Raw genomic sequence first — 15,119 nt, 5'->3', positions numbered from 1 at the left:
TCCACAGCGTTTGGGAAGTTAGGTTAGCTTGAATGTTAGTCCGCTACATCTGCTGCTGTCACGCTGCACGGTGTAGCGATACGAACAAAGTACCCGTACGTTAAAAACGATGTGATTTAGCATGTTTTTAGGCTCGATACTTCATTAAAAGAGCGATCAGAGCGCACGCAATGCTTCGCTCCGTTAACTGCTGTCTGCACGCGCAGCGCTCACAGCAGACAAGGCAAACGTTATGTGGCCCTCTTAGGAAAAAGTTTGGGGACCCCTGCATATGATCACCTTTATATCCCGTGCTTTTATTTTGAAGGTTACAAACTAAATGGATTTTTGTTATAATATTAGAGAAATGTTCTTGTGTACAATATTTCTGCTCTTGAATAAACAATAATCAAATGCAAAGAGTTATTGAACAATATGTTCAGGAGTAGTTTATACAGTGCTTCAGGTACACCGGCCCTTTAAGAGGCGGCCATGATGCTGATGTGGCCCATGGTGAAAATGAGTTTGACACCCCTGCTCTATAGTATTGATTGTTCAGCAGCTTTTCTTCAAAAACTTTTGTTTTCACACATTATTTCTCTTATTTGCACATTTAAAAAGATATGTTTGAACCTCGTGTCGGTGAGGTTAGAAGCCAGAAGATGTCTCCTGAAGATACCTCCTTTTATCAATAGTCATGTTTGAAAGGAAAAAAGGATAACGGATAAAAAGCGAAATAAAGATTGTTAAAAATGAACAAATTACATAGAAGTTTACATTTCAGATAAATCAAAATGAATGAAGTGTTATTAAATATTGCTGATTAACAAGTTCAGGTGTTTTTTATGTGTAATGTGCAGGATTCTTATTTTGACATATGGTAAATTATCTTTGTTGTTTTCACAGAGAAGATTTGCCTCAAGGTGCTTTGAAAACAAAATATTTTGTTGTGAGTGCTGTATTGGTTTGTGTAGATATAAATGTGTACGGATGGGTGTAGGTAAACTGTGTAGAGACTGTGTAGATGTATAAATGAAAGGAAACAGAGCCATAAAAGGGGAGGGTGGGATGGGGAAAAGTTTGTGTAATGTTTTTGTTTAGTTTTGTCTTTTTTTTGTTTTTGTTTGTTTGTTTTTTCTCCTTGTTTTCATGTTATATTAAAAAAGTAAAAAATCATCCTTGTGTGGTGATTTCTACAAGGTTATACATTTGTATATTTTCTTTTTGTAAAATAATATTTTCAGCATAACAAACTGTAAATGCTATTTCACTACAAATATTCTGTAAAAAAAAAAGTTGCTTTGAAAAGCGTCCCGATAACCAAGATCCTGGGGAAAGATTTAGTCAAAATAACATGAAAATGACGTGTTGTTATATGTCCACCAGACCTGAAAAGAGTAAAGATTGACGCAAGAGAAGTGTTGTCTCTCAATAGAAACCCTGGCATGACTCATCATCACAGAACCTGTTGCTACGTGTGGTAGTGTTGGTGTTTTTTGCTCTACGGTGGAAAACACATTGTTTTTCATGCACTGATGGGTTTTAAGATGTTGTTCTATTTAGCAGAGAACATGCACTTCACTACTCTGCAGATGTCTCTTAAATTCACCCTACTACAAGGCAGGAAACCACTACGGAGCTTTTCTTGGAGTCCATGCCCTGAACATTGTAGTCTCACCGCTGCAGACTGACGTCACTAACTGTCACGAATTCCCCACCTTCCTAGTTAAATTCATCCTGCTTACACGTTTAATGAACTCTCCTGTCATTCCAGATCCTGTCATCCTCACCTGATTGTCCCTCATTCCCTTCACCTGGTCCTCACGCCTTCTCACCTGCAGCCCCTCCCCTCATTAGTCCCTCATTCTCTTCACCTGGTCCTCACGCCCTTCTCACCTGCAGCCCCTCCCCTCATTAGTCCCTCATTCCCTTCACCTGGTCCTCACGCCTTCTCACCTGCAGCCCCTCCCCTCATTAGTCCCTCACTCCCTTCACCTGGTCCTCACGCCTTCTCACCTGCAGCCCCTCCCCTCATTAGTCCCTCATTCTCTTCACCTGGTCCTCACGCCCTCTCACCTGCAGCCCCTCCCTCATTAGTCCCTCATTCCCTTCACCTGGTCCTCACGCCCTTCTCACCTGCAGCCCTCCCTCATTAGTCCCTCATTCCCTTCACCTGGTCCTCACGCCTTCTCACCTGCAGCCCCTCCCCTCATTAGTCCCTCATTCCCTTCACCTGGTCCTCACGCCTTCTCACCTGCAGCCCCTCCCCTCGTTAGTCCCTCATTCCCTTCACCTGGTCCTCACGCCTTCTCACCTGCAGCCCCTCCCCTCATTAGTCCCTCATTCTCTTCACCTGGTCCTCACGCCCTTCTCACCTGCAGCCCCTCCCCTCGTTAGTCCCTCATTCTCTTCACCTGGTCCTCACGCCCTTCTCACCTGCAGCCCCTCCCCTCATTAGTCCCTCATTCCCTTCACCTGGTCCTCACGCCTTCTCACCTGCAGCCCCTCCCCTCATTAGTCCCTCATTCCCTTCACCTGGTCCTCACGCCCTCTCACCTGCAGCCCCTCCCCTCATTAGTCCCTCATTCCCTTCACCTGGTCCTCACGCCTTCTCACCTGCAGCCCCTCCCCTCATTAGTCCCTCATTCCCTTCACCTGGTCCTCACGCCTTCTCACCTGCAGCCCCTCCCCTCGTTAGTCCCTCATTCCCTTCACCTGGTCCTCACGCCATCTCACCTGCAGCCCCTCTGCTCGTTAGTCCCTCATTCCCTTCACCTGGTCCTCACGCCTTCTCACCTGCAGCCCCTCCCCTCATTAGTCCCTCATTCCCTTCACCTGGTCCTCACGCCTTCTCACCTGCAGCCCCTCCCCTCATTAGTCCCTCATTCCCTTCACCTGGTCCTCACGCCCTTCTCACCTGCAGCCCTTCCCCTCATTAGTCCCTCATTCCCTTCACCTGGTCATCACGCCTTCTCACCTGCAGCCCCTCCCCTCATTAGTCCCTCATTCCCTTCACCTGGTCCTCACGCCTTCTCACCTGCAGCCCCTCCCTCGTTAGTCCCTCATTCCCTTCACCTGGTCCTCACGCCTTCTCACCTGCAGCCCCTCCCTCGTTAGTCCCTCATTCCCTTCACCTGGTCCTCACGCCTCTCACCTGCAGCCCCTCCCTCATTAGTCCCTCATTCCCTTCACCTGGTCCTCACGCCTTCTCACCTGCAGCCCCTCCCTCATTAGTCCCTCATTCCCTTCACCTGGTCCTCACGCCTTCTCACCTGCAGCCCCTCCCTCATTAGTCCCTCATTCCCTTCACCTGGTCCTCACGCCTTCTCACCTGCAGCCCCTCCCTCATTAGTCCCTCATTCCCTTCACCTGGTCCTCACGCCTTCTCACCTGCAGCCCCTCCCCTCATTAGTCCCTCATTCCCTTCACCTGGTCCTCACGCCTTCTCACCTGCAGCCCCTCCCTCATTAGTCCCTCATTCCCTTCACCTGGTCCTCACGCCTTCTCACCTGCAGCCCCTCCCTCATTAGTCCCTCATTCCCTTCACCTGGTCCTCACGCCTTCTCACCTGCAGCCCCTCCCTCATTAGTCCCTCATTCCCTTCACCTGGTCCTCACGCCCTTCTCACCTGCAGCCCCTCCCCTCATTAGTCCCTCATTCCCTTCACCTGGTCCTCACGCCCTTCTCACCTGCAGCCCCTCCCTCGTTAGTCCCTCATTCCCTTCACCTGGTCCTCACGCCCTTCTCACCTGCAGCCCCTCCCCTCATTAGTCCCTCATTCCCTTCACCTGGTCCTCACGCCTTCTCACCTGCAGCCCCTCCCCTCATTAGTCCCTCATTCCCTTCACCTGGTCCTCACGCCCTTCTCACCTGCAGCCCCTCCCCTCATTAGTCCCTCACTATTTAGCTCCCTCACTTCCACTTGTCCTCTGCCAGATTGTCTTGTGTGTCATTGCCAAACTCTCCAGCAAATTCCTTGTACTAGTTCTGATCTGCCTGTTACGACCCTGTTTGCCTGTTCACCCGATTTGAGATGTTTGCTTCCCCTTTTGGCTTTGTTGCCCTGTTTGACGGACCACCTGGTTTTGACCCTGCCTGAAAGATTAAGTAAACAGCCTCCTCCTGCATTCCTGTGTTTGTCGTGCTTTTGGGTTCCACTACCTGTAACCATTACACTAACATGCTCCTGCACTCGCCTCATAACTACAGCTCAGTGAAAGTGGAGTCAGGGGGTTCTCTAAACACTTGACTTTTCCTATAACGCCTCATGAACTCTCCTTCCCATGTTTCCTTGACCTTTTGATGTTTTCCACAGAGGTTGAGGAGACGTGGGTAGGGTTAGACGTTAGGAGGTCAGGCTTGGGACAGACCCCGGAAGTCAAAGTATATTTTGTACTAAACTGTAAACTAATCAGATAATAATAATATATACTTTTGTTTGCAACGAGCCATTATATCATGATTAACTATAATAATTAGCTGATGACCTAATAACTCTACCTATTTGACCTAATATATATATGTGTGTATATATATATTATATACGTGTGTGATTGTTTGTGTGTGTACAGATTGTAAAGCCCGCTCAGGCACATTTGTACATTTGTGATTTTGGGATATATAAAATAAACTGAATTGAATTTAAATGCTTTAAACTAATAACTTTAACTAATATATTTGTGAAAAAGTCTAATCACTAATAATTAGTGATTAGACTTTTTCCTCGTACAGTCAAATAATAAATAGTTGTTCAGTGCCCCGGATGTTTGAAAGCTGAGGAGCCCGTGAGAACCCCGCTCAGAAACCCCGTACATGCAGTCGAGAAGCAGAGATCTCGACGTTACGTCGCCGCCATTTTGTTTCCCCGGCAGTAAGGAAACCCACCCTGAAAAGCACCGGGCGCGGGTCTTCCCTTCTATCCGGAGCTCCTTCAACGCGGTGGATCGGCATCGTGCACCCAGCGTTAGCGTCGCATGGTACGTGAACACCGAGCCCACCGGGAGTACCGCGTTTTGTTTGTTTTTTACCGTCACGTTACCGACGGAGCAGCCCGGTTAACCTCAAACAGTCTGCCGGCCTTCTGATTCCCGGGGCTCGTGGTTGAATCATGGGCCCGGTTGAGACGACGCGGCCCGTGTGGACTTATCGGCACCGGGTTTACAGGTGGACTCGAACACACGGCGTGATTTGAACAATGAAGGTTTAAAAACAAAAAAAGTCCCGTTACGGCTGCGCGGCTCCACGCGGCCGGAAAAGGCTGCGGGCCCGCGAGGATCTGCGCGAGCCACCGAGGGGAGGACGCGCCGGGACCCGCGCGAGCCACCGAGGGGAGGACGCGCCGGGACCCGCGCGAGCCACCGAGGGGAGGACGCGCCGGGACCCGCGCGAGCCACCGAGGGGAGGACGCGCCGGGACCCGCGCGAGCCACCGAGGGGAGGACGCGCCGGGACCCGCTGAATAAACTAAGTTTATAACGGGGTAGTTTAGTGGTCGGGGACCGGTCCGCGCTACGTGTCACGCGCTCAAGTTTCACCAAAGTGTGTGTGTTTCTTTCTTCGTCCCTATTTACATTAGCTTGCTTTGTATTAATGTTCATCTACCATTTGTGTGTGTGTACGTACACACACACACATCGTACATGTGATCCATTTAGGTTACATATTTAATGAGGAGCTTCTGCAATAATCACACATACAATGCTTTGGGACCCGCCCACCCAATATGTTGTTGTTGTTGACGACCCTGCATTCCCCTCCGGTGCCCAGATGTCTGCACACATGGCCACGGAACACGTGAACGGGACCGGACCGGAGGAACCCATCGACCCTCCGGAGGCGACCCGCTCCGAGCACTACCCGGCGCTGCTGGAGGCCGGCATCCCCCAGAACGTGGCGGAGAAGCTGGACGAGCTCTACGTAGCAGGTGTGTGAGTGAGTGTGAGTGTGTGTGTGTGTGTGCATATATATATATATATGAGATGTATCTTTAATAGCTTAAAAACAACGGTAACCTGGAAGGGCCTTCTCTTGTATAATTGGCTAATAATAGTAAATTTGTTGTTTTCCAGCTTTAATTTATGTCTCTTAAATGAGTCAACTCCCTTACGGGATTAAATAATCAAATCTGTTGTCCATTGTTGTCAATAAATGTAGATTTTATTCTTTTTAATGTATTGTAAAACCCATCTTTAGGTTTTGGACTAAACACGACGTTTCAATGTTTAAAAAAAACACTTTTTATGACACCAAATGATTACATTTATAAAATCCTCTGCAGGCAAATAAAGAATGAAAATATCTATTAGTGACCGGTGTGTTTGTTTGATGCTCTTCAATCTGGTTTTAGGAGAACGTTTTTAAACGATGAAACTTGGAAGCAATCGTTTAGTTCCTTCTGTTAAAACTGTATTATTATTATTATTCTGAAGCCTCTCGTGTGCCGGAGTAACCACGTGGCCGTCTCTAAGCGGTGCTCTGCTCTTCTCAGGCCTCGTGGCTCACAGCGACCTCGACGAGCGAGCTCTGGAAGCGCTGAAGGAGTTCAATGAGGACGGAGCCCTGCAGGTGCTGGTCCAGTTCAAAGAGAGCGACCTGTCGCACGTGCAGGTGAGTTCACTCCGACCATCACTCCTTTAACAGGGTTTCGTACGCTCGTGGAAAACCTGGAAATGTCCTGGAATATTACAATTATTATTTCCAGGCCTGGAAAAGTCATGAAAAAAATGTAATCCCAAAAGTTTTGATAAAGTGCTGAACATGTTGTTATATTCACATGTGCATTTCCGCTGACTCATTATCGCCGCGCAATTTATTATAATTTTTTTCCCGTGCTCCAAGTGAACGCATCGCACCTTAGAGTGTTGTCTACATATTTTTTATTTTATTCAAACTATTGTCTCATTCATTTGTGTCATTTAAGGTTATATACTGTATGCTTTGGAATTCTGTTTGTTAGTTTAAATTACAAAATTTGTATCACCTTTCATGTTATCAGGGTTCGTACGGTCATGGAAAACCTGGAAAAGTCATGGAATTTTAAAATTGTTATTTCCAGGCCTAGAAAAGTCATGGAAAAAACTTAAATCATAAAAGTTTTGGAAAAGTCGTGGAAATGTTCATTTGAGCTTGAGTTCATGGAGTTTGAAATAATTCATGTTTTTTTAAAGAAAGACGCTCAAAATACGTACGCTCTCAATACGCTAAATTTTCTATATTTTTCATGTTTATACCGAGATTTCAGTTTGGTCATGAAAATTTGGTTTAAAGTCCTGTAAAAGTCCTGTAAATCCATTGGTCGACATGTGTCAGAACCCTGTGATACACCGAGGTCTCTCACACGGGTCCTGGACGTTTGGTTTAAAGTCCTCAGAGTCCGCCGTGTGCGTGGACCCTGCTTTAACAGCTGGTTTTATTTGAGCGTGGACAACGTTTCTGTCTCTCCAGAACAAAAGTGCGTTCCTGTGTGGCGTGATGAAGACGTACCGGCAGAGGGAGAAGCAAGGCACCAAAGTGTCCGATTCCACGAAAGGACCGGACGAGGCCAAGATCAAGGAGCTCCTGGACAGAACCGACTACACGCTAGACGTCACGACGGGCCAGCGCAAGTACGGCGGCCCCCCGCCGGAGGAGGTGTACTCGGGGGCTCAGCCCAACGTGGGGACGGAGGTGCGTCGGGTGGTTTTCCTCTCGGAGGAATGGAATAGACGGGTGTTTTATACCTTCTCTGATGTTTCAAGAACTCGCTTCTGGTTTAATTCTAACCGTTTTAAAAGCAATCGGTCGGCGACTATTTTGATGATCGATTTATTGTTTTAAGCAGAAAGTTAAAGAATTCCATTATTTTAGGATTTCCATTTTTCCCCCTGCGTCATTGAATCTATCTTTGAGAGGATTGGAACACATTACATTTAGCTGACACGTTCATCCAGAGCGACTTCATGTTGCATTAACACGGCGACGGGGAGCAGCTCAGGGTGACGTGCCTTGCTCAAGGACACATGGACGAGGGCGGGGATTGAACCGCCGACCCCCGGATTGAAAGACGGACCCACAGTTAAAGGATTCCATTAGTTTCAGATTTCAAATTTTGATTTCCCTCTTTTTTCCTGCGTCATTGAAACTATTTGAGAGAATTGGGACTTTTTATGACGCGTCGGCCATATTTCTTTATTTTTGGGCGCTTTACGATGAGTAGACCAGAACATCTAATAATAATAATTTAGATTTCTATCGCGCTTTTCTAGGTACACAAAGACGCTTTCTGTGCCACAATATTCAATTAACCTTTTCAAAACGTCTCCTGCTATTGCAGCGTGCCGGCGACCACATCGAGATGTCTGCTCACGTGACGCGTGTCATCTTACGTCTCTTTTCTCTCCCCAGATATTTATCGGGAAGATTCCCCGCGACCTGTTTGAAGACGAACTGGTCCCCCTCTTCGAGAAGGCCGGGCCCATCTGGGACCTGAGGCTGATGATGGACCCGCTGAGCGGCCTGAACCGCGGCTACGCCTTCGTCACCTTCTGCACCAAAGAAGCCGCCCAGGAGGCCGTGAAGCTGGTGGGTCCCGGAGGAGTCGGGGACTCGAGCCGAACCCTTTTCTTTCTCTCGAGGACCACAAACGTCGGAGGGATTTCTTTGTCCTTGACGTGCGGTTTTCTTTCTCTCAGTGCAATAATCACGAGATTCGGCCCAACAAGCACATCGGGGTGTGTATCTCTGTCGCCAACAACCGGCTGTTCGTCGGCTCGATTCCCAAAAGCAAAACAAAGGAGCAGATTGTTGAGGAGTTTGCTAAAGTCACAGGTACACACGTCTGGCTGCTGTTTTTTTAGAAAGTCTTCTTCTAGCTTCCTGCGACGGTCTTAAAGGAACGTGTCCCCTCGTCCCTCAGAGGGCCTCAGCGACGTCATCCTGTACCACCAGCCCGACGACAAGAAGAAGAACCGGGGCTTTTGCTTCCTGGAGTACGAGGACCACAAGACGGCCGCGCAGGCCCGCCGCCGGCTGATGAGCGGCAAGGTGAAGGTGTGGGGCAACTTGGTGACGGTGGAGTGGGCCGACCCCATCGAGGACCCCGACCCCGAGGTCATGGCCAAGGTGGGCTTCAACTACGGAGAATAACACGTTGTTTATAATTAGAGTGTGGAAATGCGTTGAGTCTGACCTCTGTCTCTCTCTACATGTCTCTCTCTATGTCTCTCTACATCTCTCTCTACATGTCTCTCTCTATGTCTCTCTACATGTCTCTCTCTACATGTCTCTCTCTACATGTCTCTCTGTCTCTCTCTCTCTGTCTCTCTCTCTCTGTCTCTCTCTACATGTCTCTCTATGTGTCTCTCTGTCTCTACATGTCTCTCTATGTCTCTCTCTACATGTCTGTCTCTACATGTCTCTCTCTCTGTCTCTCTACATGTCTCTCTCTCTATGTCTCTGTCTCTACATGTCTCTATGTCTACATGTCTCTCTGTCTCTCTCTCTATGTCTCTCTCTCGCGGTCTCTCTCTCTGTCTCTACATGTCTCTCTCTCTATGTCTGTCTCTACATGTCTCTGTCTCTCTACATGTCTCTATGTCTCTCTCTCTCTGTCTCTACATGTCTCTCTATGTCTCTACATGTCTGTCTCTCTCTCTACATGTCTCTCTACATGTCTCTCTCTCTATGTCTGTCTCTACATGTCTCAACATGTCTCTACATGTCTCTCTCTCTCTCTCTACATGTCTCTCTCTCTCTCTCTCACTACATGTCTCTCTCTCTCTCTCAGTACATGTCTCTCTCTCTCTCTCTCTACATGTCTCTCTATGTCTCTCTCTCTCTCTCTACATGTCTGTCTCTCTATGTCTCTCTCTACATGTCTCTCTCTACATGTCTGTCTCTACATGTCTCTCTACATGTCTCTCTACATGTCTCTCTGTCTCGCCTATGTCTCTCTACATGTCTGTCTTTCTGTTTCTCTCTCTCTCTATGCATCTTTCCCTCTCTCTGTCTCTCTCGCCAATGTCTCTCTCTCCCTCTCTCTCTGCAGGTGAAGGTTTTATTTGTGAGGAATCTGGCCAACGGCGTGACGGAGGAGCTCCTGGAGACGTCCTTCAGCGAGTTTGGGACACTGGAGCGCGTGAAGAAGCTCAAAGACTACGCCTTCATTCACTTTGAGGAGCGGGATGGAGCCGTGAAGGTACGGGGTCCTCGCCTTGGCTAGCGGATGCTTTGCCTGCGTGGTAACCGCTGTGCCTCCTCTCAGGCGCTGGACGAGATGAACGGGAAGGAGCTGGACGGAGAGCCCATCGAGATCGTCTTTGCCAAGCCGCCCGATCAGAAACGGAAGGAACGCAAAGCCCAGAGGCAAGCGGCCAAAACCGTCATGTAAGGAGCCGCCAGACGCCATCGCCCGGCGCTCTCGCCAGCCGACCGATGCCACGCGTCGGTTTGTCTCGAGCTGCTCCATCCACCAACGTCTTATTGGCCTAAATATTAGTTTCAGGCAAACATTTAAAAACCCTATAGATCCCTGTGGTGCAGCGGAGACGTCCTGTAGGTGTTCTATGCACTGCTGGAGTAAAGGTAGACGGGTTCGTACGCTCATGAAACCCGGAAAAGTCCTGGAATTTATAAAAGTTTTTTTCATGTCTGGAAAAGTCCTTGAAGAAAAATTATATATTATATTAATTTATTCATTTACGCAGTTTGATTTAAATATAATGTTTATTCTTTTAATCAAATTATTGTCTCATTAATTTGTGTCACGGTGTACTTGACGAGATTTCACTAAATGTTTGTTTAACATCCTGACCCCCTACTGGCTGACGTGGGTATTACAGACTCGTGGAAACTGCATGTTAAAGAGGCTTATTCCACGAGATAAAACGTGTTGTGAATTATGGGAAATGATGAAATGATCATATAATTCTAAAACTGTCTTTAAGCGTATAAAAGCTGCGTTGAAAGGTTTTAATGTCGCTTCTTCCTGTTCCTCTCCAGGTACGACGACTATTACTACTACTCCCCTCCCTCCCACATGCCGCCTCCAGGCAGAGGCCGGGGCCGAGGCGGCAACCGGGGCGGCTACGCCTCTTACCCCCCCGACTACTACGGCGGCTACGAGGACTACTACGACTACTACGGCTACGATTACCACAACTACCGCGGCGGCTACGACGACCCCTACTACGGCTACGATGACTTCCAGGCCCTGAGCCGGGGGCGCGGCGGCCGGGGCTCCCGGGGCGCATCCTCTCCGGCGGCCAGAGGACGCGGAGGGGCGCCCAGAGGGAGGGCCGGCTTCTCCCAGCGGGGCGGGCCCGGACCGGGGCGCGGCGGGCGCGGCGCCAGAGGAGGCCTGCCGCCCAGAGGGCGAGGAGGGGTACGTGGTGCTCGGGGTGGCCGCGGTGGAAATGTAGGAGGAAAGCGCAAAGCTGACGGGTACAACCAGCCAGAGTCCAAGCGGCGCCAGACCAATAATCAGAACTGGGGCTCTCAGCCCATCGCTCAGCAGCCGCTGCAGGGCGGGGACCACTCCGGAAACTATTCTGGTTACAAAGCCGACAACCAGGAGTTTTATCAGGATTCTTTTGGCCAGCAGTGGAAGTAAACCAGTAGAGCGTTCATAACAAACAGGTTTTTTGTTTTTTAAAATGTTTTTGTCTCTTTTTTTTTTACGTGATGTGATTGGCCCTCGTGTGGCTGCTGGCACATTTTTTTTATTTTTCTCCTCCAAAAAAACAAACTGGTGACATCTGGCAAGATCTATCTTTTTGTACATATTTTAATAATCTGCTTTGACTCGAATCGTAGTCACACACACTCCCACTTGTTTCTGGCAAACTGGTTTTATCCCCCCCCTCCCCCTTTAGAAAAACAAATAACAAAACAACTGGTGGTCGTTTTTAAGCGATGTAACGTTTGAGAACACTTTACAAGCTGCTGCAGCTTTCTGTCTGTTTTTAGAGATTCTGGTTTCCATGTTTTAAGTACCTCCCGGCCACAAAGCATATGTCTCCTAAACTTGTATTTAAAAACTAATTTGTATTGTCTCAAAGTAATGCGTGTCTTGTTATTGGAAGAAAGGAAGGAGAGAAAAAAAAAATCGTAGGACCATCGTAGTCCTATTTTTTTTTTTTTTTTTTGGGCTTTACATTCTGGCTTGTATTCTTTGCTGTTTGTCTGCTTTAATAAACATACACGCACACGTGTACAAAAAAAACTTCAAATTGTGTTTGCAAATTCATGTTTCGGCAAATTCTCTTCAAATTGCCTTAAATTGAAAAAGGCTTTTCCTTGTGGAAGAAAATGGACCAACGGTTTGCCAGTGACGGCCACATGTGTCACCTGCATGCCATAAAATTCCCCAAATCACTTCCTCTTTTATTTGTATAATCGGCTTCTCTCTGCTCTGTGTGGCGACTCCATCTTTACTCTCACATCCAAAAACAACCGCTTCACAAATTGGTGTTTTAAATTCACTGTCGATGCAGCATTAAGCCCCGCCTCCTCGGCCAGCAGTCCCCCTTTGTTAAAAAAAAACACAATTTGATTAGTTAACGTTACAGAAGGATCGACCTCATGTTGAAGGCCTGGATACTAATCCTGCATGTTTGTGTTGTCATGCCGACTCGCTTGTCGTATTTGTGTTCACTTTTGCCTTCTTTATAGATTTCTGGTATGCTCTTATTGCCCCCCCTCCTCCCTCTTCCTCTTTTTCACCTGGTTATCCGTTTACCTGTCGTCCTCTGTGAAGACGGGCATGTTTTAAACCCGAGGTCTCCCTCTACAGTTATATGTGTGTGTGTGGGTGGGGGGGTCTCTGACTAGTAGGTGTGTGTGTGTCTGTCTGTCTGTCTGTGTGTGGTGATGTGTTGTCTTCATTCTCTAATCACTTCCTTTTGTTACCTGACTAGCAGGACAAAGGGTTCGAGGCCGGTCCTGACGTGGCGCTATGAGGACAGTCTGGCGTTCGGCGCCACGCGCACAACACGCACTGCCGGCCGCCTAGTGGATGGAATGGTAAGGTCGCCTGAAGGATGGCATTCAGTATTCAGCTCTTTTATTTAATTACTTTTTTATTTTATTTTTATATATATATATATGTGTTAATATTTATTTATATATATATCTTTGTTAATATATATATATGTATGTTAATATATATATGTGTTAATATATAGATATATATACAAATATATATCTTTGTTAATATATATATATTTAAAAAAGGAGCACATCTAGAAAAACAACTGCCATGTTAGAAGATCAGAGGAGGAAATCTTGAGCGTGCTATTTTTTTAATTTTTATTATTTATAATCCCCCCCCTCCTGAGGGTTCATGATGGACATCCTTCTGGAAAAGTATTTGCACCTTTTTTTTGTCTTCTTTTTTAAGTTGGGTGTGCTCTTTAATGCAGATGTTAAGTTTCTACATCGCAGTGAAGGACGAGACGGGCCTGTGGGTCTTTGGATCCAGGAAGCGGGTTCTTTAGGAGCCTGAACCACTACGGGTCCGATAACTACCTCCGTTTTTAAAAGGACTCGAGAACTGCAACGCCAACGGAGCGCTTAATGAGTTTTAGCTGCTCGGTGGAGACGCGGCGGTCAGCTGCTCCTCCTGGAACACGCCTCACACGCGTGTCGGGGTGAAAGATGTACGGTCGCGGAGCCGGAAGAGGTCCACGCTGTCACAAACTCCCAGTTAAAAAGTTAAAAGCGTCCACGTTACTTTGAAAGGTTGGCATCGCGTCGTCTCGCCACGAGCCTGCGGTGCATTGTGGGTGCTTCACCGCGCCGTCGTGTGGCGTTTCCAGTTTAACCGCCGGCCTCTGGCGTGACGCCGCCGTCTCAAACGGTGACGTTTAAATCCCCACAGTCTTGAAATATTATAATAATAATATTAGTGAATATTCAGTGTTTAAATTTTTTTTATTCTACATCAATTTATTTTGTTCCCAAAGAATATTCAAGTTTTTTTTTTTCTTGTAAATTTACTAAAAAATTCTACGAAATTCAGAGTTTCTATCCTCCGATTATTACCCGGCTCTGTATTTTATAATAATTATAATTGGTACCTCCAGTGGGCCTGACGCGCTGTTGTATTAATACATGAACTAAGTGGACATGTAGGTTACGGACGGATTGTTCTGTTATTTTTCAGACGTCCTTTTGTCTTCCACGATGGGAAACTGTCTTTATTATTTTGGGATGATCGCAAAGTGTCGTCTCACTCTGCACAAACATCTGTGAGGTCCCTTTTTAATTTTAATATTTTTAACTTGGGCTCATGTTAGCAGATTTTTGAAGAAAATAGACTTCCTGGTCCTGAGGAGTTTTAGTGTTTCTACATTTCTCATTACCGCTGTCGACTGACGATCATGCCGCTCGTGTTGACTCATTCTGGGGGAAACTGTTGATGGACGCTTTGTACTGGAGCCATGTTTGAGGCTTTAAAGGAGAAAATCCATCCTGATACATTTCAGCTTGTTTAGGGGAGAAGTCACAGGCTTTTGGTTTGGTGCGTCGTAGTTTTTAGCCAGAGGGCTTCCAGCGAGGTCATCGCTCTTAGCGAGGGCTCGACTTTGTTTTGTTGTTGGGTTTTTTTAGCAAATAAAAATTGGTTCAAATTCCCTGAATATTAAACGAGTCAATAGAAGTTCTTTTGTAAACTGCCAACAAATCCCACGGAAAGAGGGAAAAGACAAAACACAAAAACGAGGAGTCTCGTAATACTCTCTGGCATTCTGGGAATTGTAGGAAATCTTTTTGAATGCAGACTTGAGTTTGGGTTTCTCCTTTAAAGATATTTTCTTTTTTTTCGGGTTTGTGGAAAAAGGCCAGATTTCTATTTTTTTCTTTTTTTTCTTTCATACTAGTATTGACTCTGTTGGATCACCAATTTTAAGGGTCAATAATTATATATATATATATATATATACTTTTTTTGCTAACAAATGTGTTTGCATTCTTGCAAATAAATTGTTTTATACTGTATAGTGAGGTAAGGTAAACCTATTTTTCTAATAAAGTTATTGACTTTGATCTTGGGTTGTGTGTTTGATTTTCTTGTAAATATATGTTCAATAAACTATTTTGAAAAGCTCTAAATCAACATATCGGTCTTTTTCAAGTTGTACAGTTGAAGCAGCCGTTGGTAATAAT

The 15,119-nt window shown here is 46.6% G+C and overlaps 1 protein-coding gene across 5 annotated transcripts; it reads left to right on the top strand.

Annotated features, from left to right (window-relative positions):
• The first annotated feature begins 4,820 nt into the window (after positions 1-4,820).
• Positions 4,821-14,999, top strand: LOC130202161 (heterogeneous nuclear ribonucleoprotein Q-like). Of its 5 annotated transcripts, none has more exons than XR_008833297.1 (12): positions 4,821-4,955; positions 5,745-5,901; positions 6,466-6,584; positions 7,422-7,643; positions 8,361-8,537; positions 8,648-8,783; positions 8,872-9,077; positions 10,003-10,152; positions 10,219-10,340; positions 10,956-11,337; positions 12,875-12,977; positions 13,376-14,999. XR_008833297.1 is itself a non-coding variant. In XM_056427508.1 (10 exons), the coding sequence occupies exons 1-10, from the start codon at positions 4,953-4,955 to the stop codon at positions 11,563-11,565; spliced, it is 1,881 nt and encodes a 626-aa protein (XP_056283483.1). In that variant the 5' UTR covers positions 4,821-4,952; the 3' UTR covers positions 11,566-12,502. The 5 variants fall into 5 exon arrangements, 3 of the variants coding, with proteins under 3 accessions (XP_056283483.1, XP_056283480.1, XP_056283481.1); XR_008833296.1 differs by having other exon boundaries at positions 12,872-12,977; XM_056427508.1 differs by lacking the exons at positions 12,875-12,977; positions 13,376-14,999 and having other exon boundaries at positions 10,219-10,319; positions 10,956-12,502.
• Positions 15,000-15,119: the final 120 nt, after the last annotated feature.

This window comes from Pseudoliparis swirei, chromosome 12 (genome assembly GCF_029220125.1).
Source record: "Pseudoliparis swirei isolate HS2019 ecotype Mariana Trench chromosome 12, NWPU_hadal_v1, whole genome shotgun sequence".
NCBI classification, from domain to species: domain Eukaryota; kingdom Metazoa; phylum Chordata; class Actinopteri; order Perciformes; family Liparidae; genus Pseudoliparis; species Pseudoliparis swirei.
The sequence above is the reverse complement of the archived record's forward strand: the minus strand, read 5'-3'. Positions and strand labels throughout refer to the sequence as shown.